Below are 16112 nucleotides of genomic sequence, written 5' to 3' on the forward strand. Positions count from 1 at the left end.
TAGCTAGGCAGTAAGATGCATGAAAGTGCATGGACTGCCTGCGTTCACCCAAACAAAAAAAAAGAGAGTACTCCCTTCATTTCAAAATATAGGGTGTATTTTAATTTGTTCGTTAAGAAAACCCTTTGACTATCAATTACTCCATTAGTAAGTAGTTTTATATATGATGCAAAATTGATGTTATTAGATTTGTATTGAAAAGTATTTATTACTTATGAATTTGGTTCTGTATTACATATATAATATATTAGTTGAAGGACCATTATTCAAAGTCTTATCCTGATGTACCAAAATACGCCTTACTAAAATGAAAAGCAGGGAGCATGCTACAAGCTGTGACAGCAAGTAACTTGCGATTCCACATTCCGGTTCTTCCTGCTTCAGACTATTTTTTTTGAAAGAACAGGAGGGGTTCAGAACCCCTACTGATTAATTATATATATAAATAGATAAAGTTGAACAAAAGTAATACATCGAAGAGGCAAGGGAGAAATAAAACGGAAAAAAAGAAAAGAAGAAAAAGAAGTAAACGGAGAGAGGCCGAACAGGTACAAGCAGAAAAACTTAAAGGGATTGAATCCATTCTTCGAGCCGAGAACGATGACTTGATTTGATCCGGATCAAGAGGTCCTTGAGTTCAGAGACGAATTTCCGCTTGCAAGCCAAGCTGAGAGGATCAATATTATTGAACATCCAGTTATTTCTTGTTGTCCAGATGCTCCACTCCATCAAGATTATAATCTCCATAAAAAACGATGTTCCCAATTTCCTTTTTAGTTGCTCTAATATGTTCAAAATCGGCCTTGTATGCACATAAGTAATCCCAATACTTCTCCAGCAAGCCTTTGCAAAGTTGCAGCGGAAAAATAAGTGATATGCCGTCTCTCTTTTTTGTCTGATGCAGAGCTCGCAGTTGTAAGACTCAAGGACCATCTGTCTTCTTCTTAGGAGATCTCTCGTGTTTAGTCTGTCCACGAGCAGTAACCAGAAGAAAATTTTGTGTTTCCTTTGACATTTCGATTTCCATAGCCATTTGAATGCTTGATGTACATTCCTAGAACCCATGATTGATTGGTATGCCCTCTTGGTAGAAAATGTAGGTGATCCCCAGATATAGGACCAGGTATCATTTTGTAGCTCCAATTGAATTTTAGTGGTCCGTTGTTGCAAAATCATAAACTGATCATGTGCCTCTGTTGATAATGGAGTGTTGAAATTTTCTATGAAATTTTGTTTTTCTTTGACTGACTTGAAGGTTGCATTTGTATCCTTTGCAAAGGATAGCAGTTCTGGAAAGAGTTGTGCCGGAATTGCTCCTTGCCACATATCATTCCAAAATAACACAGTTGAGCCATTTGCTATTGTAGCTGAAGCAATTCCTTTATACTTATCTTGTAATTTAATTATGTCCTTCCACCAAAAGGAACATCTACTTTGCCCTCCTGGAAGCTTTCCATTTGGATAATACTTGTTCCATAGTAACGTTACCCACGGTGTATCTTCTTTGGAGTAGAATTTGTGTAGAAATTTCAATAACATGGCTTCATTATGCGCAACTATGTTTATCACACCTAGTCCTCCATTTTCCTTAGAGTGACAAACCATATGCCAGGCTGCCTTTGATGGTTTTGTAGAATTTGGATCGGACCCCCTCCAAAGGCAATGTTTTCTGAATTTGTCTATCTGTGATATGACACCCTTGTGTAATTTAATAGTCGAACAAAAGAATACCGCTGACGAGGAGAAAACCGAGTTAACCATCTCAAGCTTCCCACCTTGGCTGAGAAACATAGACATCGAATTCAATCTTTTTTCCATTCTTTGAATGAGTGGCATGAAATGCTCGATTTTTGGTTTGACTGACCCAAGTGGCAGACCCAGATAGGTGAATGGGAGAGATCCTTGCTGACATTCAAAGGTTTGTGCTAGAAATTGAAGTCTTTCTTCTGAAATATTGATAGGTATCATCACTGACTTAGCGTAATTAACTTTGAGGCTGGTTGACAGAGCAAAGATATGTAAAACTTGTTTCAGAACCCTCAACTGATTAGGGCAGGCTTCCATGAAGAGAAGAGTATCATCGGCATATTGAACTATTGGAAAATCCGTTCCTGCCCCTTCCTGGATAGGTAGCTTTAGGTTCCCTAATTCTTTCTCATGGTTAAGAATAGACTGTAATAAATCTGCTGTGAGTACAAACAGAAGAGGTGATAGGGGATCTACCTGCCTGACTCCTCTTTTGCAGTGAAAGAATTTTCCCGGCACTCCATTCAAAAGTACTGATGATGTCCCAGAACAAAGAATTTGTTGGATCCACTGAACCCATCTGGTGCCAAATCCTTTGTGCTTTAGGATTTCTATGATGGCTTTGTGCTCGATCTTGTCGAATGCTTTTTCAAAATCTAGCTTGAGAACCACTATTTGTTTCTTCGACTTTTTGCATATATGTAGGAATTCAAAGGCCCATGCTAGACAATCTTGGATATTCCTTGTTTTGATGAAACCATATTGATTTTTATGAATAAGAGATCTTATGACTTGTTGCAGTCTCTGTGCTAGGAGCTTTGTTATTAGTTTAATGGTTGAGTTGAGCAAGGATATTGGTCTAAAGTCTCCAACATATAGAGGACTTTCCTTTTTCGGCAATAAGGCTATGAAGGAGGAATTGATACTCTGTAAGCATAAGTCCCCATGAAAGAAGCATTGAACTAATTTATAGAAGTCCTGCTTGATAATATTCCATGTTCTTTTAAGGAACTCTCCATTAAAACCATCTGGTCCTGGTGACTTATCATTTGGCAGCTGTGCTATAACATTGTCAATTTCTTCTTTTGAGAATGATTCCTCTAGACACTGAAGGTTTGTCTCTCTTTGTAGTAACTGCTGTAAATCGAGGTACATGTGGGTGTATTCTGATGTACCCATTCTGTCTTTGAACGATTTCCATAATAATTCAGCTTTTTCTTCATGCTTTGTGATTTGTGTTCCATCATCAGAGTATAGATGTGTGATAGAATTCTTTCGGTTTCGAACTGATGCTTGTGCATGGAAGAATCTGGTACACTCATCTCCTGACTTAATCCACCTGACTTTCCCCCTTTGCTTCCAGTAGATTTTTTGTTGGTGTAATAGATTTTTCAGATGCTGTTGTATTTCTTTCCTGAAGTTCCATTCTTCAATAGTCAGATCTCTAGATTCCTCAATTATGTCCATAAACTGTAAAATGGTTTTGTTGTTTTGAATAGTGGTGGCTAAATTTGGTAACTGGGCTTTCCATCCTTTCAAGACTCGACGGAGGTTTTTGAATTTAGCTGTTACTCTTTTAGCCTGGTCCAAATGATCCAATGGCAAATTCCAAGCATGCTATAATATGGGAGTGAAGTGTTCATGTTGTAACCAGTAATTCTCAAAACGGAAGGTGGCCGGCCTGGGCACCTTCGTTTGCACGGTTATGACACATGGGGTGTGATCAGATGTGTCTCTAGAGAGAGCCATTACCGTTGAGTTAGGGAAGTAAGTGGTCCATGCTATCGAAGTGAAAAACCAATCCAGTCTCTCTAGAAGTGGATTTCTCTATTTGTTTGTCCAAGTATAGCGGCATCCCTTCAGGGGCAATTCAATGAGTCTTAATTTGCTAATGGCATTGTTAAAAGCTAGCATTTCTTGACAGTTGGCCCCTGGCTTATTCCGGTCCTCCGGTCGTCTTAGGAGATTGAAGTCTCCAACTATCAGCCACTTATCCTCATCTGCAATGTCAATTTCTTTAAACCATCTGATAAATGTTGCTTTCCCTTCCGAGGTACATGGAGCATATATATTGGTAAGGTACCATGAATATCCAGATAATAAGCAATTGATTAGTACTGTCTGAGCATAATCATTCTGAAATTCAAGACTTGCACTAAATTTTGAACTGTTCCAGACAATGAGGGAACCTCCTGAGTTTCCTATCGAGGGTAGAAAGACGAAAGCATCCATTTGGGGGGGACAGAAATTTTTAATGTATCCTGAGTCAATATCCTCTCTTTTTGTTTCTTGTAAGCACAGGATGTCACAACTAGATTCTTTAATCTTGCTGTTGATAGCTTCCCACTTCCCTGTAGAGTTTAACCCCCTGATATTCCAAGATAAAATGACCCAAGCTCTATCTCTTTGTGTGTAATTCATAGGAAGTATTGGATGGGTGTTGCGAATTCGTGAGAGCAAGTCCTACTATGATTAACATCTGTCAAATCCTTGCTCATATTCTGTAAAACTAGAAACGAAATTGCAGCCAGTAGGCTGATATTCCAGCTGTGTTGCTGATAAAACTTCCAGACAATCACATGCATCACATTGTTTTCAAGACGACCACCCATAACAAAATACATAGTTGGATGAGGTGTTAACCTCTCAACAGAAATCCAAACATTGTTCGATGACATGAATAAGACAAAGAAAAGACGATATTCTAGAAGGACCAATGGGGTTTCAGGTCCTGAGCCTGTGCCCGAGCATTCACCTTCTTCCAGCTCCTGAGACATTTCATTGTTCTTGTTTTTCTTGGATCTTGTTCCTCCTTTGTCTCCTATCACATTGGTTTTAACTGCTTTTGTCCTGAGATTTTCAACCGATAATGTTCCTTTGCTGACTTTGCAAAAGTATTCTCCCAGGGCTACCAATGTTTTTGTGGGGAGGCTCGGTGGGACTGCTGCACATGCAAGACAGTTTCGGGAAGTGCAGCTGGAGTGCCTGAACCCCGCATTCCTGGTCCTGATCCTTGGACTCCTCCTGGCTTCTGTTTCCACCAAGGGTGCTGAAACCTTTGCTTTTTTCTGGCCACGAGGATTAGAATCAGTGTTAAATCCATTCTCAACTTTGTCTTGGTCAGAACTAGAAGAGCAAATAATATTGGCTTGTTTAGGACAAGTTCTTGGGATTGAAATAGTCATAGATTTACTGTTACTGGCACCAGTTAAAAGCAGTTGACTTGCCTTTGAGGATAAAAAAGAGCATGCCCATTCGAACTTATTGGAGTTTAAAAGATTGACTGTAAAGAAAGGTGCCCATTCGTTGGGGAGAGAGATCACCTTTTCTGGGGAACCATCCACTGTGAAGAATCTGTCCCATAGCTGTTGCAGGTCTGGACTGGGGCTTCTTGCCTTTTTCCCCTCCCTCAGCCAGGCGGCCCATCCAGGATCGGCTGCAGTGTTGGGAAGAGGTTCTACCCTGAGCATGTTGAAGTTGAGCTCATTGTTTAACATGTTACCTGGGCCTGCCGCTTGAGCTGGTTGAATTGGGCTAAGGAATTCCGGCAGGTAGTTGTCCAGTTGCATGTTCTGGGCCTCCATAACTGGCTCCTGGGGCTGCATCATGTATTTGTTATCGGCCTGCCCAGGTTGATGCCCTTGAATTTCTTGTATGGCGGGAATGGCCAAAACAATCTCCTGTCCTTGAACTTCTTCCTCTTGTTCCTCATGTTCTTGAGTGTTGTCACTTAACATCTTTGCTTGATTGCCACTGCCTTCTTTAGACGAAGATGAATTTAGAGGAGCAGACAGGCTCAACTGTAAATCCAGCTCTATCTATCCTTCTTCCTGTTGAATATCTCCTTGCTCAGGTGCTTGGTTCTGAAGATCATCAAGCAGCATTTGCATCTGCTCCTGTATATGATCCTCTTCATCGGGATCTTCATTGAGATCTGGGAGTTGTTCAATTTGTTGGTTGTTCTGTGCTTGTTCCAGAAATTGCTGCTCATGCTGTTGTTGGTGTTCTTGCAATTGTTGGTTATGTTGTTGTGGCTGATTGTGGAAACCGGGGAAGATGAAATTGTCCTCAAATCCTGGAGGGGGAATGTCTTCATCCTGCAAGAATCCCCCTAGTGGATTCTGTTGCATTATCTCTACCTGTACGGTTGTTGAAACACCTTCAAAATCATCTCCTTCTGAGAAAATCAAGTAATGTGGCACATCCTCCAAATCAGTCACTCTAGCCTTCACCACCACCCTGGCCATGATGTTATCTTTCTGCCAGCATATCAACCTCCCAAATGATTTAATAGCATCTCTAATGTCATCAATGTTTCGAGAATCCAAAGGAAACCCTATCAAAAGCAGCCAGCATTCCCTGTTGAAGATTACTCGCCTAGCATTGGGGCCTCTATTGTGATTCACAAAGGAAAAGGACAGTCCATTCCGATTGAATGGGCTGTGATGAACCAAGGCATCTCTATCTGTTGCTCTATTTAATCTGACAAAAGCTTGAGTTCTATGAAAGGGGCAGCGCTGAATTTCTTGGATGTGGAGTTCCAACTCATCCTCAATCAGACCGACTACAGCATTTTGAACATCAGCAAACGGAATCTCACCGTGGGGAAAGTTGTTGACGGTGACGATTGCTAGGTCTTCATTCCCCGGTGGCGATCTTGGAGTCACCACCCTGGTAAACTTCGGTCTTCCCTGCACCAGAACACGGTTGAAGCCGGGGAACATCAAAGGTTCTGGATCGACATTGAAGAAGGCCATCTCTGGTGGTTGAGACAGTCTTTCGCTGGAGTCTGTGATGAGGGAAGTGGATTGTTCTTGGCGAGGGATGACTGGTTGCCGATCGGTAGTGGGAAGTGAAGTAGTCGAAGGGATGTTTCCTCGATTTCCGCGCGCTACCTGCCCCAACTCAGCCAAGGAGGAGCAAACTGGGGGGCTTGAGTAAATAGGCCCAGTGTGTGTCTCGAGACGGCCTTTGAACCAGTTAAGCCCAATGCCTTTAGGCTATTTACTTAAGGCAGAGACCGGTGAAAAGTTACTCGATGGCGCTGCAGTGAAAGAAGCTTTAAACCTCTGTAAATCTAGCCAATTAAGGCAACTTTGGAATCTATGCCCCGGCTGCTTACAATGCCAGCAAGTAGGCTTTCTTGTGGTGACCTTAAGCGGGTAGTTGGAGGTTGCTCGTTGTCCTTGGTCACTGTGAACAGTAGCAGAGTTTGATAGAATCCCCTTCCAGGATCTTGTATCAGAAGCCTTTTGACTGGCATAGCTCTTTCTTGAATTGTAGCTGAACCTCGGTAATTGTTGCATTGGTTCCTGTAATCTTTCAAAAACTGATCTTCTCTCTGGGTATTGGATTCTTTGGAAGACCGAGAGGTGAGGCAGAGAGGGTTCTGACTCAGGGAAGACAAAACCTAAACCTTTAGGATTGTTAAGATGGCTCCCCGAATTACTTACAGGCCTAAAGCCGGTTCTCTTATTGCTAATAGGGATAGAATTAGCCCCTGTTAGGGGAATATTATGTCTAACCACCGAGGCATAAGAAGGAGAGCTATTCTGATCAGGAGGGAAAGGCCCAGAAGAAAGGCGTGCTGGAATTACCTGCTTCAAAGTTGAGCCTTTTTTGTGATTCACAGTCTGCCAATGGTACGAGGGTCCAGAATCCTTCTTTGCAAATCGTAAAGCTTGATTGAACCCGTTATCATTCAAAAGAAAAAATGATAGCTTGAAGAAATCCGAAGACAGAAGACCTCTATCAATGACGTGAAAACCCACTTCTCTTGAACTCACTGTGAATTTGAAGATCTGATCATCCAGTTCTTCAGCCTGAAAGAGCTTATAGTGACCCCCCAAAACGGATTGCAAGCATAGATTCACAGAGTCTGAGGTGAGACGAAATCTGTTTTGACTAAAAGATACTAGCAGGTGAAAGCCTTTTCCTGCTAGTTTCCCCTCCAGAGTTACCTTCGAGTTAAGACAATCCTGAATCCATTGCTCGAAGGCAATCCCAATGTCGAAATTAAACTTGGAGGAATCCATCCGGAAAGAGCCAGGCAGATGAAAGAAGAACCAAAACCAAAGGGCAAGCAACGCCCCTCAAGAAGCCAAGAACACGTGACTTGGCAGCAAAGAGAGGCTGAATCAGAAAGATTGCCCGCAACGGTCATGGGCGTTGGAAGGTTGGAGAAAGGACAACTTTGGATGTTGTGGACTTTTGAAGAGGAGGGTCGACAGAAATGGAGACATAGATCAAAGAAGCTAGCTCTTTCAAAAACATGATCTGCGCCTTGAGCTAAAGGGCACCAGAAAGATCCTTGACGAATTACCTTGCCGGCATGCACTCTCGAGATAGGATAGAGTATCCTTGCTCGGTAGTGGCACCTGCGTCAGCCATCTTCCTCTACGTCGCCAATGGCTTCGCCTCCAAGAGACGAAGAGCTTGTGATGGCCAACGGGGCCGGAGTCACAAATTAGACTTTTAATGGAGCCAGAGATCTGTTCTCTCACTCATCAGTCACCATATAACATTTGCTTCAGACTAATAGTCGTTGGTTACAAAACTAATCATAGCTAGGTAGCGGACGTCCAAATCACAGAGCTAGCATATATAGATAAGTTACGGTAGTAGTTAACAAAGAAGGGGACAAGAAATTAGAAATGTGATAATACAAAATGGTCGGCCATTAATTCGGCATGCAGCACCTACGGCACACGCGTGTCGATGGTTTTCTTTGACTTCAGATTCAACCGGCGCACGTACACAGCTTTGTGGTCAGATACCATGACATTCGCTTTGTTGATTTGGGATATGCATCCGGCCTTGTTTTTCTGACATTGGTCTTCGTTTGGTAAACTGGCATGTTTAAATTGGCGATCAGCACTTGAACATTCATATATGATATATGGCTTGCATATATCTGACATTATGCAGTTGGACCTTTCTTTTGGACTCCACGACATACAAATGTTGACCCAGTCTTTTTTCAGTTAACCTGGAGGAATTAGCTAAGGCTGACTATGTTGACTAGTACTCTTATCCTTTCAAAATTTTCCTTTGCAGTTATAGCTATTAGCTCGATGACTAGCTTAATTTTTTAGAGGAACTAGCCTGGATTAGATAATGCCCAAGGATTGCATGCGGTGTGGTTGCTGGGGTAAATATGTAGTGGAAATCACCTGGTAAGTAGAAATCTGGAAACTCCCACCATGGACCATCAGATCGGACATGTACGGTGCAAGCAGCTAGGTACAGACCATTTTTCATATAACCCTTGAGTTATACTGTACGCCACCTACTTCCTAACAATACTATCTCAGTGCACTAAATTCGACCTTGCCGTTGCAACTCGCTAATGATTCGAGTTGCAAATACTGTAGACCACCTACTCCTGGTCGCATTAAATTGGGCTATTCCTAACTTAGTTCAATAAATACAAACCCCGTGGTTGCAACTATTGTTGCAATCAACAAATCATTCGAGTTGCAATCAATCTACACTCCGAGTTGCAAATATTGTACGGCACATACTACGATCATGAGTTGTAAATTTGAATGGGCTATCAGTACATTTGGAAGTGAGGAGGGTCTAATAGGAAAAAGTGTTTAGTCGTGCATGCGTTAAAATACAAAATGGATCACATGACTGGTTATTGCATCACGATGCACCAGACATCTCCGATCTGACGGTTTATGATGGGAGTTTCCAGGTTCCCACCTACCAGGTGGTTTCCACTACATATTCTTCCTGGTTGCTGAACCAAATTAAACCGATCAGAAATACTAACTTTGTGTAGGCCTACTTATTAAAGAATCATAGGGTCGTTTAACAATTTCTAGTACTTAAGCGAAGGTCGATCTATTAAAAGTTGTTATAATGTCTTTATTTAATTTTTATAGCGTAAAATGCATTTCAAGATTTCATCATTTTATTTTCACCAATAATAATTAATCTAGAAAGCATTTATATTATTCATCAGACCGGGTGCTCAATTTGTTTATAAGTACATATACATCACTAATATTTTTGCAAACGCTTTAATTCCAAACTGTCCAAAATTTATCAACGTGAATTGAAAGAGGCAACAAAAGGAACCCCATAATATGCAATGCAATGGTAAACATGCATTGAGAGTTGAGACCCTCACTATATATGACACCGTTAAATATATGGTCCACGGTGAAAATAGTTTGGTATTGAACATTTGGTTTGAAAATAACCATCATCATCATCACTCACGTTCACGCCCTAATCTTATGGCCTACTGGAGAGATTAAAATGTATTGGTATGAGCTTTACTAAACTCAAGCAAGTATGCAGTTCCAGAGTTGCATTTGCGTAATCCTTCATATAGTACAGACGGAAACACACATGTGTTTAATCTTAAAATTGAAGGAAAAAATACGAAAACATTAAATATAAACAGATCTTTTTATTAAAAAAACTTAAATGAGTAGTTCTTGGTCACAAAACTGAACAAAAGAATGAATATAAACCCAAACTGAAGGCAACGAATCAAACCAACACACAACGCAACCCAAAAGTAAGTTGAAAGAACAAACTATAAAGAATATCAGCACCACTGCGGCCACGCATCCAATTAACATTACCCTCTCCTCTATGAAAGCAACGGTCACGAACGATGTCAAGCTCAAAAGCAGGTTGTTTTATGGGCTCTCCTCCACTATTCTGTAAGCCAGAATCTTTCATAGATTTGAGCTGTTGGTGCCGCACGAGGGCCCCGCCCCCAGCTGTTGCAGGTATATTTGATGGAGGAACTGCACAACACCTTCGTCGCCGGAGACGGCCTCGCCTGCCGGCAACCATACTTCGCTGCTCAACGGCTTTGCCGCACCTGACACGGCCCAGAGCGCCAAGATGAGCAGGAGTATAACTGGCATGGCAGCAATATTCACTCTCGTTATTGCCATATTTGAGCTGCGAAACAACCCTATCGCGATCTCGTTCAGCACAGCTCGAGTAGGTTCTTTGATCGAACTGATCTTCTTGTAAACGACGATGAGAGTTGCATGGACCATGGACTATCCATGCATATATTGAGGACAGTGGTCGTGCGGTAAGTTTCTAGGACCCATGCATGTTGTTGCATGTTACGTGGGTCATGACGAGATACAAATGTGAAATGTCGACGACGCCTCCGATCGATCCACAGTATCCGAATGCACTTATGCACCTGCGAGGATGTTGCAAGGATTGAAAAGAATGTTCAAAGAGCACTAACTTCACATGTCACTATACTGCTAAGTAAACTTATTAGTTTCTAAATGAATTATATATTTTCCAAGACCACACTTGCAGCAGTTTACAAGTGCATACTTCCTTGATTAGGATTTTGCTGAATGTGGTGAAAAGGAGTAACATTATCGAATGTTTTAACACTGCGTTGTCAGATTTGAAAATTTCACGGTACTAGCTTTTCGGATAGAAATGCTGCTGCGCATTTGATCAAACTTATGCAATGCGGTAGAAGTGATGATTTGATCATTGGTGTATTTCCCTGCGTGTGCGTTCGGCAGTTGCTTGATCAGGCTGACTAGTGCTTACGGACGCATGCATGAAGAGATATTGTAGAACACTGATGCGTAACTATATATGAGATTACAACCCTTCATTAAGTACCGTCTGAGTTCCAGAACATCAATAACAGCATACATATATTATTATGTCACCTCTGACGCGTACTCAACTTACCAACAGAATATTTAGTTTCATTCAAATCTTAATCAACCAACGTGAGACAACGGAGTATTGGTGATCGATGCGCCGAATTATGCAATTATAACAAATAGAAAACTAACACTCCCTTCATTTTAAATTGAGATCGTTTTAGTTTTTCTAGATACATTATTTTTACTATGCACCTAGATATAGATTATATCCAGATACATAGCAAAATATATATATCTAGAAAAGTCAAAACGATTTACAGTTTGAAAAGAAGGGAGTACCAGCTAGCCTCCTCCTTTATGTATCTTTATCTATCCCCAAGCTCGCTTCTCCCTCTGACCCATCTGGTCTTTCACTTTCTAGCATATGGCCAATTCCAACAACTGCAATTCCATGTTCATGTTCTATTACAATCCTGCAACATTTAACATATTCTACATTACAAATGTTTGACAATGGAGGAAATTAAGGAAAAGGTGAACAAATACATGCTGCTCTCTCTCTCTCTCTCACACACACACTTACACACTTAACACACTTATACTTTTAGACACGAACCTTTCTGTTCCCTTCACGCCGGATACAGTAATTACCTTTCCAAGATAACAGTTCAGTACGCCCACAAGACTGAAAGAGTATGGAGCACAAATTGCAATGAAAATGTCTTCATAAGAATGTAAGCGAAGAACATCGAACACCACATTGATGTCTCTATGTAGAAGTGATTGACAATTCCATCTAGGAATTCACACACTGTCACAGCAGACTAGCTAAAATATACTGTTCCCACTGTCACAGTAAAGTAACTCTTAGGTGTATATAATTCTAATAAATACTCCCTATGTCTTAAATTATAAGTCACTTTAGTTTTATCCTAAGTCAAAACTTATTATCTAACTTTGACAAATTTACTAAAAAAATATTAAAATCTACAATATCAAATAAATGGACAATCAATATTAACATGACGTATCTAATGAAAGTAGCTTGATGTTGTAGATATTTGTATATCTTTCTATAACTTTGGTCAAAGTAAGAGAAGTTTGACTTAAAACAAAACTAGAATGATTTATAGTCTGGTATTTAGGGAGTAGTTCAATAAGGTATCAGTTCCTCATGTTGGCACAAGCTTATTATATAGATACATGAACATTCTTTCATCCAATTAATGATCCGTGGTACTTAAAAGTATTGTTGCATGCACTGCCAGTTGTTCATGATTGGTGCAAAACAAGGACAGCTACCTGTTCTCAGAATATGTTTATTATTCAGCCAACGAAAGGTGTTGGCCAAAAGAAAAAAAGAACCTTTTATTCTCATGTCTATACTCTTGCCCTCTGCATTTCAATTCCAAATGTATCAGTATTTTTTATCCGAAATATATGTTTTTTTTTCTCTTGACATTTGCCTTCCGTTTACAATGAGTCGACAATATGTATTGAGTTTACATCTGATCACCTCCATATTTCATATATTTGCGTGATTAGGCTCATTGGTGTTGACCTGAATGGAAACAGATTTCAAGGAGGTAAAATTATTTCTCTTTTACCGATTTATCTGCTGGTTTTGTACTTTTGACAATTCTGTAAATTACTAAATTCATTCTACGTTCTTTTTCAGGAAGAAAATATAGTTGCACTGGATTTATATGTACCTCAAAGACCACAACAGGCCCGTTCATATCTAAAAAAATATATCAAGGAGTTGCGAACTCAACACTACATCGTATATATCATGCCTAAATAATTATTGGTATATATCAGTAATAATGAAAGTGGATCATATGATACGGATTGAACTGTGATTATATATATTGTGGTGCCATCATCATGGGCCAGTGCATGGATAAAGAATAGTTTCTAGAATAGTGACTTTTCAAAAATTTCATTGTTATACCTCTATCACAGAGGAAGTATTTTTCATAGTCTACTATGCAATAAAACTCTAAGATCAACAACGACAGGGTACGGTTATGGTTGTAAACTACGGGCACAATTAAAGCATGTGAGGAAAACTAGAATGCATACTTGAACGTACTGGAGCTCCATAGGGAGACTCTTCCGTCTTTGGAGCCTGTAATTAGTACCGGAAGTTCAGGATGGGAACAAGCAGTAGATATATTCTTCTCTTTCAGAGTTTCAACAAGAGTCCCTGTATCGTAGTCCCATATCTGACTCAGGGAAAAAAAGTCATTGCGTCAATATTTCGTGTAGACAGTGATTCGATAAACAACCAGTTCATTCCTAAATAAAGATGCCTTACGTACCGTGGACTTAAATTCATTGCGATGAACAATGATCAAGTATTGCTTTCCACCTTGAGTAAAGAAATCAAAACACGAAACCTCGTCTGTCACGGGCAATGTAGATTTACATTTTCGAGAATCAATATCCCATACCTATATTTCGAACACAAGAACATTCCGCATATGTTAACACGGACAGCCTGCAATCATGTTTATCAAACATTCATGATGGAAGAAAACATAAAATTCATGTACCTTTACATCTTTCTGTTGGGAAATTGTAACAAAAGTATCTTGGTCCTTTGGGCTAAATTTAAGTTGTCGTGCACAGTCTTCCATGTTAAATGTCTGAACACAATCCCAGCCACTCTCCCAGTCCCACAGCTTAATGACGTGCATTGGTACATTCCTACTGGATCCATTAACAGGAACTAATGATGACAGCACATACGGTCGAGATGGATGGACTTCCAATAACACACTACCTCTTTCATGGGCCTTAAAACTCTTTATTTTTGATAATATATATGTTTTGGATCCCTTGAAATTTTTCACTGCCATATAACTGTACACATATATGTAACCAACATCTCGTCTGCTATATTGAGTGCTAGACCCAACCAAAATCCATCTCTTTCGTGAAACCAACTTCGGTATCCCTGTTGGTAGGTATAGTTGCCCATCAGCATCACCATATATATCGGCCTCTTCACTGGGAATCCAGTTGACTTTTTGCGGTTGGGCAAAACAGAAGTGCATCTTTTCCTGCGCGCAGATTTATACCATGTAGCTTTCCGAGCCCAAATAGTACACATGAAAGAATTTTTCAATTTGGTAACAAGCATAGCATCCGGTACGGAAAAACTTTAATCATTATTACCACAAAAATGCTTGTCCTACTTTTCAAAGTAAGCTCCATATTTTCATTGCCACGGGTGGCATTGATATATTATGACACTGTTGCCCATAACATAATAGGGGGGGGGGGGGGGGTTTGTTCCTAAAATGAGCATTTTACATGGCTGTCATTGCCGAAGGTGAGGAACAACGTGCGGGGTTGCTTGTCGCCCTCCAGCGTGGATGTACGGTTAGATGGAAGCACGCGATAGCTGACTCAGGTTCCTCATTGTGTGGGCAATCAGTGTTTTAAATCTCCGACTAAAGGGTTTAGCGACAGAACTATAAAACAGCTAACAGCAGATCTAAATAAGACTATAGTGGCTATATTGCACACGAGCAAAAATTGCTGTATTTTGCATTAAACGGATATTCCAGGCTATATCAACAGCTACAGCTGACGAATTAAAACCTTAGGAATCGATCATAAGTAATCAATAAAGTTCCCTTTTCGCAAAAACGACGTTAGCTGCGAGCAGTCACTTACCATCCTATGGTAGTCCCATACCTCGAATGCATCCAAAAAGCATGCCCTCAGGATCCTGCATCACGACAAGTATAAATTTGTCACAAACTAAGTAGACACAAATCTAGCTCCACATTCTTTTTTAGATATGTTTTTAGAATACGCATGAAAGGTATGTATTACAATGTAGGTCAATCAAATGCACGTACACACATAGTGTTACAGAAGGGGTGAATCTAGGGGGTACAACGCCACCCCACAACCCCCCCCCCCCAATCCCAAATTTTAAGACCTGCCTTTTCCATTCACCCCGGCTCGGGAACTGACCCTCGAATCCTCCCAAGGCGTGGAACAGGCGAGCACAGGTGACACAAAATGGGGTGGCGGCGCTGCAAGGTGCTGCTGAGGTGGCGGGACTTGGAGCCGACGGCGACTCAGCACTTTCTCTTGCGGCATCCATATCATCTGTCCACCTTCTCGGCGATAATCATTCCGTCCTCTTCGTCCCCTTGTGTTGACCATGACTCAAGATGTATACTTGCAGTATTCTAATACACACTTGTAAATTCTTTCAATGCTTCCTCGCAATAGTTCTATTTTTACTTCTCCTTTTAACCATTGTTCCTTTGTATCCATGCTGATGAGGTAAATTATATGAATTAAACTGTAGAACTATCTAAAAAATCTGGACCAGTTGTAGCATGTAGAACTTGGTTCGCAAAGCAAGGATTCATAGCAGTGCAAGAAACATGGAAAGAATATGATTACTGGTGGTCCAATGCAAGATCAACGTCTGATCTACAGCCTTATACCATGTAAATAATGGAAGTCTGTTGGTTAACATCCAGAACTCGTGGTCATAAAGAGCTCAGCTCTGCTTAGCTTCTTTGCCAATCATGTCTAGCAGATAAGGTAACTGTATTGCTGCAGCTTTAGTCAGAAGAATGTAGGATCCTGGAGCTAAAATTTAATCCGTGTCACATCGGATATTTGGATGCTAATTAGGAGGACTAAACATGAACTAATTACAAAACTAATTGTAGAACTCCTAGGCTAAATCGCGAGACTAATCTATTA

General features: G+C 40.6%; 1 protein-coding gene across 3 annotated transcripts in view; it reads right to left on the reverse strand.

Moving 5' to 3' along the window:
* Positions 1-11336: 11336 nt before the first annotated feature.
* LOC101766914 overlaps positions 11337-16112 on the reverse strand; it is a 31251-nt gene continuing 26475 nt past the window's right edge. Inside the window, exons 10-15 of one of the 3 annotated variants that reach the window (XR_001163948.2) lie at positions 15057-15111; positions 13928-14437; positions 13694-13825; positions 13455-13597; positions 11986-12216; positions 11337-11842 (exon numbers count right to left, since the gene is read on the reverse strand). Coding sequence is in view for 2 of the 3 variants with exons in the window: in XM_004965078.4 (XP_004965135.1) it covers positions 11725-11842; positions 11986-12054; positions 13455-13597; positions 13694-13825; positions 13928-14437; positions 15057-15111 (1027 nt within the window). In the remaining variant the exon portion in view is untranslated. The remainder of the gene's footprint in view (positions 11843-11985; positions 12217-13454; positions 13598-13693; positions 13826-13927; positions 14438-15056; positions 15112-16112) is intronic. The other 2 variants (XM_004965078.4, XM_022826218.1) reach the window with 2 other exon arrangements.

Source organism: Setaria italica, chromosome IV, assembly GCF_000263155.2.
Source record: "Setaria italica strain Yugu1 chromosome IV, Setaria_italica_v2.0, whole genome shotgun sequence".
NCBI lineage: Eukaryota > Viridiplantae > Streptophyta > Magnoliopsida > Poales > Poaceae > Setaria > Setaria italica.